The 16,592-nt window shown below is 47.6% G+C and overlaps 1 protein-coding gene across 5 annotated transcripts in view; it reads right to left on the reverse strand.

Annotated features, from left to right (window-relative positions):
- STEAP2 (STEAP2 metalloreductase) overlaps positions 1 to 16,292 on the reverse strand; it is a 41,258-nt gene extending 24,966 nt beyond the window's left edge. For 3 of the 5 annotated variants that reach the window (XM_019497947.2, XM_019497949.2, XM_019497950.2), the window contains exons 1-2: positions 16,215 to 16,272; positions 1,569 to 2,091 (exon numbers count right to left, since the gene is read on the reverse strand). In XM_019497947.2, the coding sequence (XP_019353492.1) occupies positions 1,569 to 2,060 (492 nt within the window). In that variant the 5' untranslated portion in view covers positions 2,061 to 2,091; positions 16,215 to 16,272. Of the gene's footprint in view, positions 1 to 1,568; positions 2,092 to 4,282; positions 4,703 to 16,214 lie in introns of those variants that run through there. The other 2 variants (XM_019497948.2, XM_006259621.4) reach the window with 2 other exon arrangements.
- Between the last annotated feature and the right edge of the window lie 300 nt (positions 16,293 to 16,592).

Here is a 16,592-nt window from a genome sequence, read left to right on the forward strand (position 1 = left end):
GCTCTTGAGCTTGCATACAAAACTCCAGAAAAGTGGAGGTGTACCAATACATTGGTCTGATACCAGATCGGCACTGATATAAAGAAAATTGTCTATACTGGAAATTGGCTTGAGATGCCTGATAATCTGGCCAACAAATGACCTGTGCATGCAAAGCATGTAGGCAGTGAAGAGCATCGCCAGGCAACTTGGAGATCTGCATGCAGCTGGTAAGTCTGGTGTGGTAGAAGGGGAGAGGGTAGGGGACAGATCAAGACCCCCCACAGTGAGGGGAAAGCAAATTGAACAAAGAAGAAAATGATAAATTAATGAGACCCACTGCCCCGTGGCGCAAGCGCTGCCTGGATGGACTGGGGCAGACACCGAATGGAGCCACGGCTTGTCCAGAGGAGCGGCTCCCACTGCTGCATGCCGCTTGTGCAGGAGCTGCTTGTCTGGCAGCTTGTCCAGGAGGGTATTGGGGAGGGTGGGGTCTGTGTGCCCCCCATCTGCACAGAATGGGCTGGGACCAGGGCTGTGCCAAGGTCTTCCCAGAGGGGTGGGTGGCAGTGGTGCTGGGAGGAGGGTTGGAGGGTCTATGGCAAATTTTGGGGTGGCTGCAGCCTCCTCCCCCATAGCCCCCTCAGAGCTCTGCCACTACCAGCCCTGTGTGCAGCCCTGCCCCACCAGAAAGAGCCTGCCTTGTCCCACCCGGCACAGATCCAGGGGAACATCTTCTTCTCCCCCCCCCCCCCCCATCCCCTCCTGGATGACCATCAGATGAGACGCCAGACCAGCAGCTCCTGTACGAGTGGCACACAGCAGTGGGAGCTGCTCCCCCCTCCCTGCACCCTCTGGATGAGCTGCAGCTCCATCCTGTGCCCACCCCACTCTGGCTGGGCAGCGCATGCCCCAGGCCCTGCCTCACTCCTCCCTCACTGTGGGGGCCTTGATCTGTGACCCCACACCCATTCCTTCTCCGCTCCCTTTCCACCCCATCAGACTTACCAGCTGCATGCAGCTCTTCAAGCTGCCGGGCTGATATGCCTCCTTAAAAGTTGGCTATCAGTATCGGCCCCAAAAATCTGTATCAGTGCACCCCTACAGAAAAGGAAAGAAAATTTAAAGCTGCTCCACTTTATGGAGGAGTGTTTTGGGGTTTGTTGGAGGCACATAAAGTATACATTGAGCAAGAAGTGTTCAAGCCATGTTGGATCAGAAAACAGTCACATATAGCCATATTTGCCTCCTTCCTTTTCATTAACTGGGTGGACTGGGGGCAGCCCAGAAGCCTTCAGTAATTTCTAATTTTAAACAATTTGTTTCCAATTACATTTCCACTTATATCCCAAGACCTGGAGTCAAGCTTTCAAATTTCTGCACCTCTTTCGCAAAAGTTGATGGCATCACTAAAATTTAAACAAAAGTATTTGGGAAATACAGCTTCTATCCTTGTTTAAGTGTTAGGAAACACACAAAAAAGACATGTTTGGGAAGAGGACATTAAGTGCTAGTTCTGCCTCTTGGCATCAGGGAGCTATGATTTCATCCTGCATACACATCATATGAAGGCAAAACACAAACTGTACCTGTCTGCTGGCATCCTTGGGTCCTAACTGTAGCGCCCAGGCTGACACTACATTAAATCCTTTGACAATGGAAGAATCTGGGAAAAGTGATGCCAGATACTCTGCATTGGATTCTGGATACTGATCTACTCTTGTATTGTTGCTAACATCAACAAGAATTTTACCAACAAGTAGATGCTTCAGGTCCCACAAAGAGGCATAATGTTCTCTGTGTATGGCAACAAAAATTATGTTAGTTTTGGCTACTGCATCTTCATGGTGAGTGACATCAACCACATGTGGAAAGAACTCAGCAGCAAATTTGGGGTTTCTGCTTCCTATGACTACATGGTATCCGCATCTGATAAGCCGAATGGTCAGGGACTTGGCAAAGTCTCCACTTCCAATTATGCCTACAGGGATCTTACTGGCATCCTTGATACCATTGACACCATTTGGTAAGAAGGTTTCATTGCAGTTCTTGGGGCTTCCCATCATTGAGATCGATTCCATGTTTCCAAGACACCAAGCCTACAATGATTTCCTTTGAAAGAAAACAAAAATATACAGCATTATACATTTTTGCAACATGCTATGATTGTTAAAACAGCCCTCAGAACAAATTCAGTGGGTCTAATTAACTTATCATTTTCTTTTTTGTTTAATTTGCTTTCCTCTATACAGAATGCACTAATTAAACTTATTCTGTATTATGTCAGTAATACAACCCAAAACACAACATGCTATAGTTGCTTAACTAATATAGCTGCAGACAAAAATATCAGAGGAGGGAAAATTAAAACAGAAGGCAAGGAAGTGAATATGTATTTCCAAATATATTTGAAATGCTATGGGAGGCAATGAGGCAGAGAGAGATACAGTTGCTATTTCAGGTGCTGTTTTGCTAACAACTATGAGATTTTGTGGAGAATTGGAGGAAGCTGATGCTTAATGATCAGAGGGGAGAGGAGAAGCGTAAGATAACGGGCTAGATCCTGCTCTTGTTTATACAATATAGTCTTAGTTACATTGGGATAAATTTCAGGTCCCTTCATTAGCTTTGCCTTTGAAACTGCTTCTATAGATGCCCAGACATGGCTTTAAGGGCCTAGTTAAGGGGATCCAGATTTAAAACTTTGAACTTAACCATTATGTACTTCAGTTAACCTATTTGTAAAATTGAGGTAATAATTCTTTCCCAACCTTGTGGGATCAGTGTCATAAGAACTATGGACAAAGCTCCATATATAGAGTATTTTATTTGCTATTATTTGGATTATAATGTTTGTTCAGAAACCTTCCAATAGCATTCAAGATTTGGGCTACCTCCAGAGATCTAGTGTTGAAGTGAAACAGCTAGTTTGGAAGGCCCAATTGTTGGATCATTGGGCACTTACACATAACTGACTTCTGCTCCAATGTGTTCTAATTAGCACACGCTGCAGCAGATTTGATTAGTCAAGTCTGCTGGAGTATACTAATTAGCATGCTCCAGCAGCCTCCACGTCATATGTATTCAGCATCCCTGCATTTCAAATTGGCACCGGGGATGCTTTAACTAAAGCTTGTTGAATGAGCTTTAGTTAAAGCACCCCTACTGCCATTTTGAAGCACGGGATGCTGAATATACGTGATGCTGCGTGCACTTACAAAAACACAAAGATTGCTACAAGACAAATAAGCTCCCTCCCTTCCCTGTCTTGTGTATTCAAGTTACTCTCTCTTATTTGGTAGCCTGCGTTGTTCATGTTGTTTCATAGCATTTGGCAAAGTGAACCCTTGCTCACAAAAGCTTATGTATCCCTGACTCAGCTGGTCATTTCAGGCTAACACTGATAATCCTTTCTCTGTAAATAAAATTCATTACTCATTGTACAAACACAGAAAAAAAAAAGGTCTTTGCCCCACAGAGCTTACAAAAACTAAGTAAGTCTACAATTTGTAAGTGCAAGATATGTGACTCATCAGACTCTCCTAGCTTTCTAACGAAGAGTGAAATCCAACTAGTCCTCTAGCACCTTAGCTGTGTAAAGAATCCTATTGCATGAATACTGAAGAGGTTAAATAGTCCTTTATCAGAAAGGCAGAGATAATTTGTCTCTCATAGCATGTACAAGCTATTCTTTATATCTCAAATAGACTCTGCTGGATAAGTATATATTAAAAAAATAGTACTAGACTCATTAATCTAAACAGAACAGCTCAGTTGTAGTAAGTTTTACTGTCTGAAGTCAGAGTCTTCAAACTGTAAATCCAGAGATATCTCCAAAACTGGTCTTGGTCCTGGGTGCATGCCAAGTTAAGAACTAACCAGCAGTACCTGTAGGTCAAACACATCCACAAGACTGACTGTAAATCAGTCTGGGAACAATACTTCATCACTCAGTACTTTCAAGCCTAGCAAAAAAAAAATGAACTCTTACTAATGATGTTTAACTTGCCCTAAGCAAGTAGATGAGCAGCATTTGTACAGGTTGCCCAAAGGATTAAAAAAACTATAGCTCACTATATTACTTTTTCACGCAATACTGCAACAAATGAAAGATGCTTTCAGCTGAAGCAAATCTATATTGACTCTGAACATTATTTTTGGTCAGTTTTTTTTCAGTAGTGCTAAGTATCATGTGAGAATGACCAAAAAAAAAAAAAAAAAAAAAAAAAAAAAAAATCAAGAAGAGTCTCTGTTTTGTAACACTGACCAAGAAATTCTAGCAGAACAACAAAAACCAAATTACCCCATAGCCCAGCGGTTCTCAAGCATTGCCATGGTTGCAGAATCCAGGTAAGACTGCCCTGCACACACTCCTGCTGATCAGCCTCAGATAGCGGGAACTGGCTCAGCTATAGCTCTTCCCAGTCTGGCTCCTCTTATGTTCTCCCAGAAACAGAGGCATGGAGGACAGTTTCACCTACATACCTCTCTTTCTGGATGAAGTATAGAGTGAGCCAGACTGGGAGCTGCAGAGTATGAGGTTGCACCTGCCTACTTTAGGCTGATCAGAATGGGGATGTGAAAGGTTAAATGATTGTTTAACTGATAAACCCAGTTACTGTTTAGCACAGGGCGGAGTACAATCTGGCAGGGTAGGAGGGAAAGGTAAACCAGGCAGTGCCCCAGCAGATGACAAGGCTGGCAAGAAGGAGGGAGGAGCAAAGAGAAGGGAAAGGGGAAGGGATGGACTAATACTCCTAGCCCAGGAGATTAAAGAGGAAAACAGTAGGCAGCCTAATGACTTGTTAATTAAGCCATTAACGGCTCTTCACAGGTGCTCCCTTTCAGGGTGGGCTGAGTCTGGCTGGGTTTGCCACAGCCTCCTCCCCCCACCCCACCTCTATAAGACCTGGAAGGAGGCTCTGGCCTGGAGGAGCTCAGATGAGTGTAGGGATGCTTTTCAGGTACTACTTTGTTCATGTATCTAGACAGAGTTTTACTGGTTGGTATTCACAGGCTTCCTTGACTCTTTCAGGGGGCAGCGGGTACTGGCTGGTGTGCTCTGTTCGGTGTCCTCATCCAATGATGTAGTTCTTAACCCATGACCTCAGTCCTATTCCTGTTTTCTGTTGTCCCACTTATTTAGTTGATGTGTCCCCAGTGGGCTCCCTTAGTAAGGGAGGCTTATAGTTCCTGTGATGGGCCTAGTCCCATGACCTTCCCATGGCACATCAAATAGGCCTCCCCACACCCCACCAAAAGGGCCCAGGGACTGGCTCCCAGCAGTAGCTGTGTTATTAGTTAATCATTTATCCAATATAAATAAAGGAGGTTAAACAGGTAATTTTTTAAAATTAAATTTCACCCCTAGATCACAGCCCTAAAGCACATGTGCCACAGCCCTTCCTGGCCTGGGTGTGCAGCAGGAATGGGGCAGTTTTATTTGCAGGCATTAACCCCCCATTTGAGAAGCACTGAAGTAAACTGAGGCAGCACCAGCAGTGCTTCTCATCTGGGGATGCTGTCACATTAAAGATGTGGTGGAAGGGTGCCATGGCCCTAGTAAGGTTGTGAATGACTGCCCTAGCTCTTCAGCCCTTCCCTCTCTCACTTCCCCTTCCTCTTTCAATAAAGAATATCTGGCTAGAATAGGGGTTGGCAACATTTTTGGGCAGGGTGCCAAAAGCACCTGCAACCTCAACTTGTAAGATGTGCCAGGGTGGAAGGCAGGAGAGCTACAAGGGGCCCAATCCTTATCTTGGCAGTGCAGCCCTAGCCCCTTCCCTGAGGCATGCATGCCAAGCAAAATGCCTCTGTATGCCATGTTCTGGCTCGTGTGCCAGGGGTTGCCTACCCCTGACCTAGAAGCTTCTTAAGCTTTCCTCTGCCAGGCAGTTACAAATTTAAAGAAAAAGTATGCACTTCATGAAGACTCCAATGTTGTCTACTGCTGAGACTGTCAGCTCTTATCTGTCTGCCTGTCCAAAATCCTGGCAGCTTAGCTTTCCTCACCTGCATCTTTTTTTATGTTATTAATTGTTAAGAAGTAGATAACAATTTAAATGGAGAGCAACCTTTGGATGCCTCTCTTTCATTTTTTTTATATCATACAACTGTCTGTGCTCAGGCCCGTGCAATACTTGGTGTTGGTAAGCCTTGTTTCTGTCCTCCCCCCGACAGGAGTTCACAGGGCCAGACAACTCTCTCCCCCTTACTCCCCCCACCAAGCAGTTGCAGGGCCAGATCTTCCCTCTCAACAGTTTCCCTAGGCTCGCTAGCCCAAATGATCCCCAAATCACAAACAGTCTGTGCACCAGAACACTTGAGGATCCATTTCTTCATGGGAGTACCTCTCCCTAGCTCTGCATAAGCCCATCTACCAAGTTCTTCCTCAAGATGCTTATGTGGTCCTAGAACCCACTCCTTCTGGCCAGCGCAGCCTGGCCTTAAAGGCACAGTTCCTATCTTCCTCATACCCATTCCCCTTCCTGTAATTTCTTCCATTACAAATTCATACCCTTTTTTCCATTTAAATAAGCAACTTTTAACAAGAATTTGTGAACAAGAATAGCAAATAATTATAAATCCAGACAAATGTCCAGCTTTACCGCTTGTCCAGAACTGGACTTTTACTTAGCAAGACAAATCTTTCCAGTTCAATTATTATATTTAAAAAATGTAAACTTCTGTCCCTATGCATTAGGACACCATTCAATGGATTATTTCTTTTCTCTAAGGCTGCACTGAGAGAAAATCATTGCTTTGACAGCTATGTGACATTTAAACTCTATTAGAACAAGCTGTGTAGGTCAACCATTTCTTCTATGCTGTATACCTAGGCAGGATCAACCACAGAATCTCAAGGAACAATGACAATTAAAGACAAAACCCCCCAGTGTTGTCCATTTTTTTCTATTCCAGTGTTATCGGAGGTGATTAAAAGGTTTATGTTTTGGCAAGCTATAAGATACATATTGAAAATGAAAGAAAAAAGTGTGGGGCCTCTTAGATTTGACATCTTTTAAGTGGGTCACTCAGGACAAAGATTTTCTTATAAAGGCAATCACTCCAATCCACTAAATTACTCAAGTGGCTGACATGAGGACTGCCCTTTGATCAGCAGAACTAATAAGTATGGTGATTTTTGTTGTAGAACACTCTTAGTAATTTACTGTTCCCATTTCCAGCCTATTTTCTGGTGGATGATGGTGGCTCAGTTTTACTGTCTCTATTAACCTTGGAATTCAGCGCTGACAAGTTGTAGCCCATTGTGAAGAACCAATCTTTTCAGAACTTCAAAAAAAGATAATATCCTTATAGGAGTATTTTACCTGAGAGTATATTTTCTGCAATTGGAAAACTATACTTCTACTTCCTTATTGCTTTCAGGAAAGGAACCAAGAGAACACACCACTCTGTTGGCCCTGGATTGTGTTCTGTTATACCATTCTTCCTTAGCTTGCCCAGTTAGGAAACATAAGCAGTGGCAAAGTCTAGGCCAGGGGTCAGCAACCTCTTTGGGCAGAGTGCCAAAAACACCTGCAATCTCAACTTGTAAGATGTTGGTGTGCCAGAGGTGGACAGTAGGGGAGTTTCATAGATTTCATAGACATTAGGGCTGGAAGGGACCTCGGAAGATCATCGAGTCCAGCCCCCTGCCCAAATGGCAGGAAGTCAGCTGGGGTCATAGGATCCCAGCAAGATAAGCATCCAGTTTCATCTTGAAGGTGTTCAATGAAGGCGCTTGAACCACCTCTGGCGGCAGGCTGTTCCAGACCTTGGGGGCTTGGACAGTAAAGAAATTCTTCCTTATGTCCAGCCTGAAACGATCTTGTAGTAGTTTGTGACCATTCGACCTCGTCATCCCTTGGGGCGCTCTGGTGAACAAACGTTCCCCCAGATACTGGTGGTCACCCCTGATAAACTTGTAGGTGGCCATCAGATCACCCCTGAGCCTGCGCTTTTCCAGGCTAAAGAGCCCCAGGGCTCTCAGCCTGTCATTGTAGGGTCTGCTTCCCTGACCTCTGATCATGCGCGTGGCTCTTCTCTGGACTCTCTCAAGCTTCTCCACATCCTTTTTGAATTGTGGAGCCCAAAACTGGACGCAGTACTCCAGCTGCGGCCTCACTAAGGCCGAGTACAGGGGGAGAATGACGTCCTGGGATTTGCTTGAGAAGCATCTATGGATGCAAGCCAGCGTTTTGGTCGCCTTACTAGCTGCAGCATCGCATTGCAGGCTCATGTTCATCTTGTGGTCAATGATGACCCCCAAGTCTCTTTCTTCCATAGTGTTAGCCAACATAGCACTGCCGAGCCTATAAGGATGCTGCGGGTTTTTTTTTCCCAAGGTGGAGAACCTTGCATTTATCGGCGTTGAACACCATCAGGTTCTTATCCGCCCACTTGCTGAGCCTGTCCAGGTCAGCCTGGATCATCTGCCTGTCTTCTGGTGTGGATGCTTTGCCCCAAAGTTTGGTGTCATCTGCGAACTTGGCCAGTCCGCTTCTGACTCCAGTGTCCACATCATTAATAAAGATGTTGAACAGTATGGGTCCAAGGACAGAGCCCTGGAGGACCCCACTGGTCACAAGACACCACGATGAGTGACTTCCATCAATTACTACCCTCTGGGTCCGACCCCGGAGCCAATTTTCCAGCCAGCGGATCGTGGAGGACCCAAGGCGACAATTGGAGTTTCTCCAAGAGACGATCATGGGACACCAGATCGAAGGCTTTTTTGAAGTCAAGATATATGACATCAATCTCATCTCCCTTGTCCAGGTGAGAGGTCACCTGGTCGTAGAAGGAAATGAGATTGGTCAAGCAAGACCTACCCGCAACAAACCTGTGCTGGCTATCCCTTAAGATGTTGGCGTCGGCCAGTCCATTAAGGATGGCCTCCTTAATAAACGTTTCTAAGATCTTCCCCGGGATAGAAGTCAGGCTGATGGGCCTATAGTTAGCTGGATCCACTTTCCTCCCTTTCTTGAAGATAGGCACCACATTGGCCTTCTTCCAGTCTTCGGGCACTACACCAGAGCGCCAAGAGTTTTCAAAGATCTGCGCTAGAGGCTGGGCTATGATGCTTGCCAGCTCCTTGAGTACCCTGGGGTGAAGATTGTCAGGGCCGGCTGACTTGAAGGTATCCAGCTTCTCAAGATGTTCCTTCACGAAGTCAGCATTAATGGAGGGCAGGGGATCACCCTCACCCGGACTTCCCGGCCCTGTAGCAGGCATGGGCGTCCCAGGGGGCTGATGAAAGACCGACGCAAAGTACCTATTTAATAGGTTGGCTTTTTCCTGGGCGTCAGTTGTCAGTTGCCCCATCTGGTTCAGCAGGGGTCCAACATTGCCCCTGCTTTTCCTCTGGCTCCCCACATATCTGAAAAAGGACTTTTTATTGTCCTTGATGCTCAAAGCTAGCTGGAGTTCAGTTGCAGCCTTGGCTTTCCTGGTCAGCTCCCTACAGGACCGGACCAGTGCAGAATAATCCTCCTTGGAGGTGACTCCCATCCTCCATCCTTTGTAGGCCTTTCTTTTAAGCCTCAGGAGGTCTGCTAGGTCCCTGGAGAGCCAGGGGGGCTGCTGTGCCCTCTTGCTGCCTTTCCTCCGAGATGGAATAGACTTAGTTTGTGCATTGAGGATAGCTCCCTTGAGGAGCAACCACTCTTCTTGAACTCCCCTCTCCCTGTGGTTGCAGTCCCTTAGGGCCTCACTGACAAGCCTCCTGAGCTTGTCAAAGTCGGCTTTCCTGAAGTCAAGGACTTCCGTGTTGCTGACCGACTTGCCAGCTTTTCGGCAGATGGTGAAGGTGATCAGCTTGTGGTCACTGTCACCCAGCTTCCCATCGATCACTAGGTTGCCGACTAGGTCATCCCCAGTAGCCAGCACCAGGTCGAGCAGCGCTTTGCCTCTCGTTGGCCCATAGACTTCTTGAGTCAGGTAGAGGTCATCCACGTATGAGAGGAAGCTCTGCGACCGTTCAGATTTTGCTGAGCGATCCTCCCACGAGATGTCCGGGTAATTGAAGTCACCCATGACAACCATGGTCCTGGAGCAAGCTGCCTCAGCCAGTTCCTGGGCAAACTCCTGGTCAAGCTCAGGACTTTGGGTGGGAGGTCTGTAATAGACTCCCACCATTGTGTCCCCTGTGCCGTGTTCCCCACGGATTTTAACCCAGAGGGTCTCCAGCCGTCCACCCTGGTTGCCAATATCGGCTTGCAGGGACGCGTAGCTTTCCTTGACATAGAGAGCTACACCCCCGCCCCTTTTCTCTACATGATCCCTCCTGTACAGGGCATAGCCATCTATACCCATGGTCCAGTCTCCGTGATCCCTATGACATCGTAATTGTTTGCACTGAGCAGGAGGATGAGCTCCTCCTGCTTATTCCCCAAGCTCCTGGCATTAGTGTAGAGGCAGGCAAGTGCCCCCTGAGTTGTGAGGGGTCCAATCCTTGTTGTGCCAGCACAGCTCCGGCCCCTTTCCCAAGGCGCGCATTCCAAGCAAAATGCCTTTGCATTCCACATGTGCCAGGGGTTGCCTACCCCTGGTCTAGGCCATCCTGTTTACAGAAGCTCAAACCCCCCGCCCCCTTTCAATCAGTTCTGCATTCCTTCATGCTCCATTTTTTCAAATCATTTTTTACCCCCAGTTTGTTCAAATCTTCCCTGCATATGGTTTTCCACCTTGAGCTCAGACTTTCTTTTTTCTTCTTCTCTTCATCTTCTTCTTCATCCCACTTTTCTCTGTATTTCCTTAGGAATTTTCATTGGACCTCCCTGGCTTTCTCAACAATGTTTTTCACGCACAGCAGGTCACTGGTCTCTTATTTTCTGTGTCTATCTCTAAGTGAAATGCCCAACATTTTTTAGCATCTTCATTCACTCACATGCCTTTTCATACTTCCTTAGTAATCACCCAAGTTTCCACTCCATCTCACCACTATGAGAAGGATTTTTATCTTCAGCTTCTTTGGAATCTTTTTTGGAATGTCACACACACTTCTTTCCACTTCTTCCATCCTATTTTAAGCCTTTCTCTTTCTTATGTACCACAGTTGTCTTTGTCAGTTAATGCAGATCCCAAGTACCTGATGTGTATATCTGACATAGGTCCTATCCCTCACTACTATGTCTTCCCATCTATCTCCACAACCCACAAGAACTTCTATTTTTCTGATGATTATTTTTAGGCCACTTTTCTCTAGATGCCTCTATCAATCTATATATCTTATCTATAATGCCGTCAGGTTCCACATTAGTTAATCAACTGATACCTGAAAGCTCGTCCAACAGCTCTCCCAAATATACAGTTAGTCCAATAAAAGACATCACTGAAATGCCTTACCTCTTGATATTTCCTAGATCATTGTTGATTCAACATTTCCACTCTTACTATTCCAAGGTAAAGAAAGTGATTTTTATGGTAATACCCAATTAAAATACATGCAGTCCTCGACTTACATTTCAAGTTACAATGTTTCGCGCTTACAACATTTATAAATTGACACCCTGTTTCAACTTTATGACATCAGTTTTGACTTTACAATGCTTGATCCAATGCGATACCATGCCAGCGAACAAGTTTGCTGCATCACTCATCTCCCTGGAGAACATCTGTCCAAACTTCCTTGGACACTTTCTTTAAGCAAGCAGGCAAGACTCCAGAAAAACCTGCAGCCAAGACTCCTGAGAAGACTCCAGCCAAGGACCCTTCAAAAAGTCCAACTAAGAGCCTTGCAAAAAGTCCAGCGAAGTCACCTCAAAGAAGTCCTTCCAAATCAACATGATTGCTATTTATAATATAAATACGTTAATGTAGCCATATTACTCTAAAATTGATCGAGTACAAAATTCTGGGGTATTTTTGGTGAAAATAGGGTATTGGGCCTCGGTTCAGGAACCAATCCCCCATTTATAACATTGTTTCTTATGAGAAAATTGGTTCTGAGTTACAATGTTTCCACTTAAGACGCAGTTTTCAGGAACCAATTGTGTTGTAAGTTCAAGGATTGCCTATATCAACAATGGCTCATTAAATTTTATAACCAACATTCTCTGCTCTGGGAATGAAACATGGTACTTTAGGCCAAAGTATGAGACAAATCATGCATGCAACAGATGTGATATTAACACTATGGGCTTCAGAGGCTGTGTATAGATGTTAACTCTACCAGGAGAAATTTCTTCCACTAGAATAATGGTCTGGAAACTGGACTGTATAAATGTCTCTCCAGCCCTATGGCTGGAGAGCATCACAGGGAAGCTCTCCAGCCAGGGACATGAAGGCTGCTCCCTGGGCCACCTCCACCCTTATGGGAGCCCATTACCTGACAGCCTGTCCTCTCCTCTGCTTGAAGGGGACAGGCCGTCAAGTGGCACTTGGCCACTGCTGAAAAGAAGCAGCTACCACAGACTGCTGGGAAGGGTTCCCACCCTGAGATAATGCACCCCCATTTGCCAATTAGTTGACTGGCTGGGGGGTGGGGGAGGGATTCTTCCATAGTGAGAACCTTCCTGACTCTACCCCTGCAGAACAGCCCTACTCCTTGCACTCCTATGAGATGATTCAGAAGAGCACAGGGAGAGACGGGGACCACTCAGCTGCGGTGACAAAGTCTTTACAACGTTGCTCTTATGCCTTCTTTTTCTGAGGACTTAAAAAAAAAAAAAAAAGACTACAACAAACACAGGAAACTAGTATGCAGGGTATTTTGGGAAGATAATCTAAGGGATAAGGAGTGCAGGAGAGCTGGCAGTTACTAAAAGAAATTATATTAAATACACAATAGCCAAATACTCCATGCAAGGAAAAGATAGGAAACATAATAAAAGACCATTATAGTTGCATCAGGAGCTATTTAATGACCTGAAAAATCAAAAAGGAATCATACTAAAAAAGGGGAACAAGGGCACATAAGTAAGGATGAGTATAAAAATATTAAAAGCGCGTAGGGATAAAATCAGAAAGCCTATGCACAAAAAAGTTTCAGCTAGGAAGAGACATGGCCATTAGAAGAGGTTTCACATGCCTGTGTTAAAAGGACAATAATAAAGGAAAGTAGGTCCATTATTTAACAGAGGAATGCAAATTATAAGTGATGCAGACACGGCTGAAGTATTCAATGCCTTCTCTGCTTTGCTCCTTCCAAAAATGTTTATTTGGACCAGATATTTAAAGAAAATACTTTTTACAAGGAGATAGGAGTTCAGGCCAGAGTATGGAAGAATAAACTAAGGAATATTTAATAAGATAATATGTTCAAATCTGCAGGAATTGCTGAAAATCATCCTAGGATGCTCAAGGAACTAGCCCATGCAACCTCTTAACCACTGGTGGAAGGGGAAGTCCCTCAAGACTGAAAAATGACAAAAATAGTACCTATCTTTTAAAGAAAGAAAAAGGAGGGTTTAGGGAATTATAGACCAGGCAGCCCAACTTAAATCCCTGGAGAGTCTGGAAAAAATTATTAAATAACCAACTGTTAAGTGTCTAAAAGATAGTAAGGTGATAAAAACATCAGCATAACTTTATTACAACAAATCATATCAAACCCATCTAATATTTGTTTGATAGGGTAACTGGCTCAGTGGGTGAAGTGAAAGAAGTAGATACAATGTATCTTGATTTCCATAGGGGTTCTGATATTCACACAAGCAAGGTAAAGAAATATGGTCTGAATATAATTACCATAAGGTTGTTGCATAAGTGGTTGAAAAATCATTCCTACAGAGTAATGGTTCACTATTCAAGGGAGAGACAGAATAATAGGGAAAAAAAAATGAATGCTGAACATAAAAAATTAAAGGGGAAAAACAGAGAAAAAAAGGACCTGGCCTGTGGTCCCTATCTGATTTGCCTCTCTGCTTTCAGCTCCCTGCCCTACCTGCCACTGCGCTGCCTGCCCCTCCCCTGTCTGCTCTGTGCCAAGCACATAAACTACCCATGCCACCCGTGGCACATCTGCATAGGTTAGCTACCCCCGATCTAAAAGACACCAGAGCAATTTCCCCTCTTACAAGCAACTGGCCCAAAGTTTCTCAGTGATACTGGTATAACTTGTGATCTACAGTCTTCTGACCAGAGTAACAGTCCTCAACCTTTTTACCCACTAGGCCTGATGGGCAGTACCCAGTCTCTCCATGGGCTGGATCTGATCTGCGGACCCAATCCAGAGCCTGGGGCAGGTGAAACAGGACCCCATCCAGCATTGCAAGAAGAATGGCATCAGCCCAAACCCAATCCAGACCTTCAGTGAGCAAGAGAGGGGACATGACCCAGCTCTGATCCAGCCCCAGGCAGGGAAGGGGCACAGCCTGACCCTGTGGGAGGAAGGCAGCATGACTTGGCTCCAACCTAACCAGGCAGGAGGAAAAGAGGCATAGCCCAGACCCATGGTGGGGATGGAGGCATGGCTCAACCCCATCTTGGCTGGGCAGAGGGAAGGGAGCATGGTTTGGACCTGTGGGGGTGGGAGACCAAGCGGAGAAGATGGCACAGGCTGGCCCCAAAACAGCTGCACAGAGGGAAGGGGTGGGTGGCCTGGCTGCAACCCACCACATGGGGCTTAGGATTTTGGCAGCAGGGTGGGTGGCAGTATTAACCGTGGTTGGGATACCAAGGCTCTGTGGGCCACATTTGGCCTGTGAGCTGGACAGTGAGCACCCCTGGACTAGGGCACTAGGTATGTATCAGATGACCTAGGCTTTATTTCCAATTCTGGCACTGATCACTGAATAATCTTGGACAAGCCATTTCTTGTCTCTCTCTCCCTACCAGCCTTTGTTTGGCTTTTTACAAGTCCTGCCAGGTGAGGAGCCCAAGACTGTTACTGGGAAGCATGCTTCATCCACTCGGCATATACTAAACCCCCAAAAAAGAGGTAGCTTATTTTAGAGCTGCTGCGTGCGTGCCAAGAAGCACATTCAAGACAGAGACAATCAGTGTGCTGGGTTGCGCACTCAGGGCCACTTTAATGCCTAATTTCTGGAATTTTGATGGGGACTGAAGAGAGACAAGTGAGCAGGAGGCCCTTCTTGGTGGCAATCCTGGACTTGGCATGGAGGCGGTACAAACAAGCTTTTAGTCTGAGACATAGTTGACACATAGGGTTAATGTGGGCTTGATACCCACTGAGCAACTGTTAGCCTCTTCTGTTATTATGGGAGCTACTAGGTATGTCAACTGATTTTGGGGGACAACTAAAGAGAAAACAGGGATGGGAGTGAAGGTCACAGGTTCAAAACCAGTGCACCAAGAGGGGGAGGGGGTACACCAAGCAGATCTCTCTGGACAGTGACCACTGGCCTTCAAACAAGTCCAAGGAGCCAGTGTATACTGCCCAATAAAATTCTGCTCGGAGATGTGAACAGATGAGTGACAGGAAAATGGCTCTGCAGTCCCTGGGGGCCTTCCCAGCCAGGGCCTCCTTCCTAGCCAGACAGATAGCTAGCTTGGCTAGGGCCAGGAGGAGGGTGCCCAGGAGGTCTCGGGCCTTGGTGGGGCTGCGGGTGGGGAGCGGGAACACACCTATGCCAGAGTCCTGCAACCGGGACCTCCACAGGAGGTGCTGGAGGAGGCGGCGAAGGGGCTGCAGCCCCACACGTGCCAGGGTCTCTCCACTCACAGAAGGGGCAGGGGTCAGAGGAGCCTGCGTGAAGCCCCCCAGGTACCTCCCGCGGGGACAGCTCTGTGGCGGAGCCACCAGCTGAAGTCCCGGGTGGCTCTCAGGAGCAGGGCGCAAAGCAGCCTCACGGGGCTGAGCGCGTCCCGCCACTAGGTATCCGGGCGGGAGGCGAGGATGGGCCGGCGCGGCCCACGCGTGTGGAGCTAGCGGCGATGGGCGCTGGAGGCGGACCGGCTCCACAGCCCGCAGCCTGCCGAGATGGTGCGGTGGGAGCGCCACGGGCGCCCGAGCAGGGGCGCCTCGACAGCTCCGGGGCCTGCGGGACACGGGGGCAGGGCCGCATCGGCCGCGTGCTGGGCGGGGGCAGGACGCCCTGGAGCCCCGCAGAGGAGCGGGGCGGCGCGGCGGGGGCTGCCCCTGCCCTGCCTTGCCATTGCGCCTGACTTTGGCGCGGCCGCGGCGCCCAGGCTCCGACGCTCCCCGCCGCAGAGCTCAGCCAGCACCAGGCCTACGCGGCCGGGCGGCGCGGGGCAGGCCCGGCGCCGGGCCCGGGCCATGGCGAGGAGGAGGATGCTGGAGATGGGGCCGCGAGGGGCGACGCGCTCACCTCCTCGGTCCTCACCTCCACAGGACGAGCTCCGGCCGCGCCGCGCCGCGCCGCGCCGCGCCGCATCTCACCTCAGGGGGAGGGGGAGGAGCCGCCTCTCCCCCGCCCCGCCCCGCCCCGCCCGGCGCCCGGGCCCTGAAGCGCCGCCGCCGCCGTTGCCTCTTGCCCCGCGGCAGCGTGCTGGGGCGCCACGGGCGGGGCGGCTGCGCCCCTGTTGCTACCTGCTTCGGGGAGCCCTGACCCCCAAACCAGACCAATGTCAGCAGCTCCCAGAGTCAGCTCCAAACCTGCTGGCCTGGATTTATCCCCCCCCGCAGGATGCCCCTGCCCTAAGCTGCTTCAGGTCAGAACCATCCTCTTTATCTGATTGTTTCAAAC

The sequence above is a fragment of the Alligator mississippiensis genome, chromosome 5 (assembly GCF_030867095.1).
Source record: "Alligator mississippiensis isolate rAllMis1 chromosome 5, rAllMis1, whole genome shotgun sequence".
NCBI classification, from domain to species: Eukaryota; Metazoa; Chordata; order Crocodylia; family Alligatoridae; genus Alligator; species Alligator mississippiensis.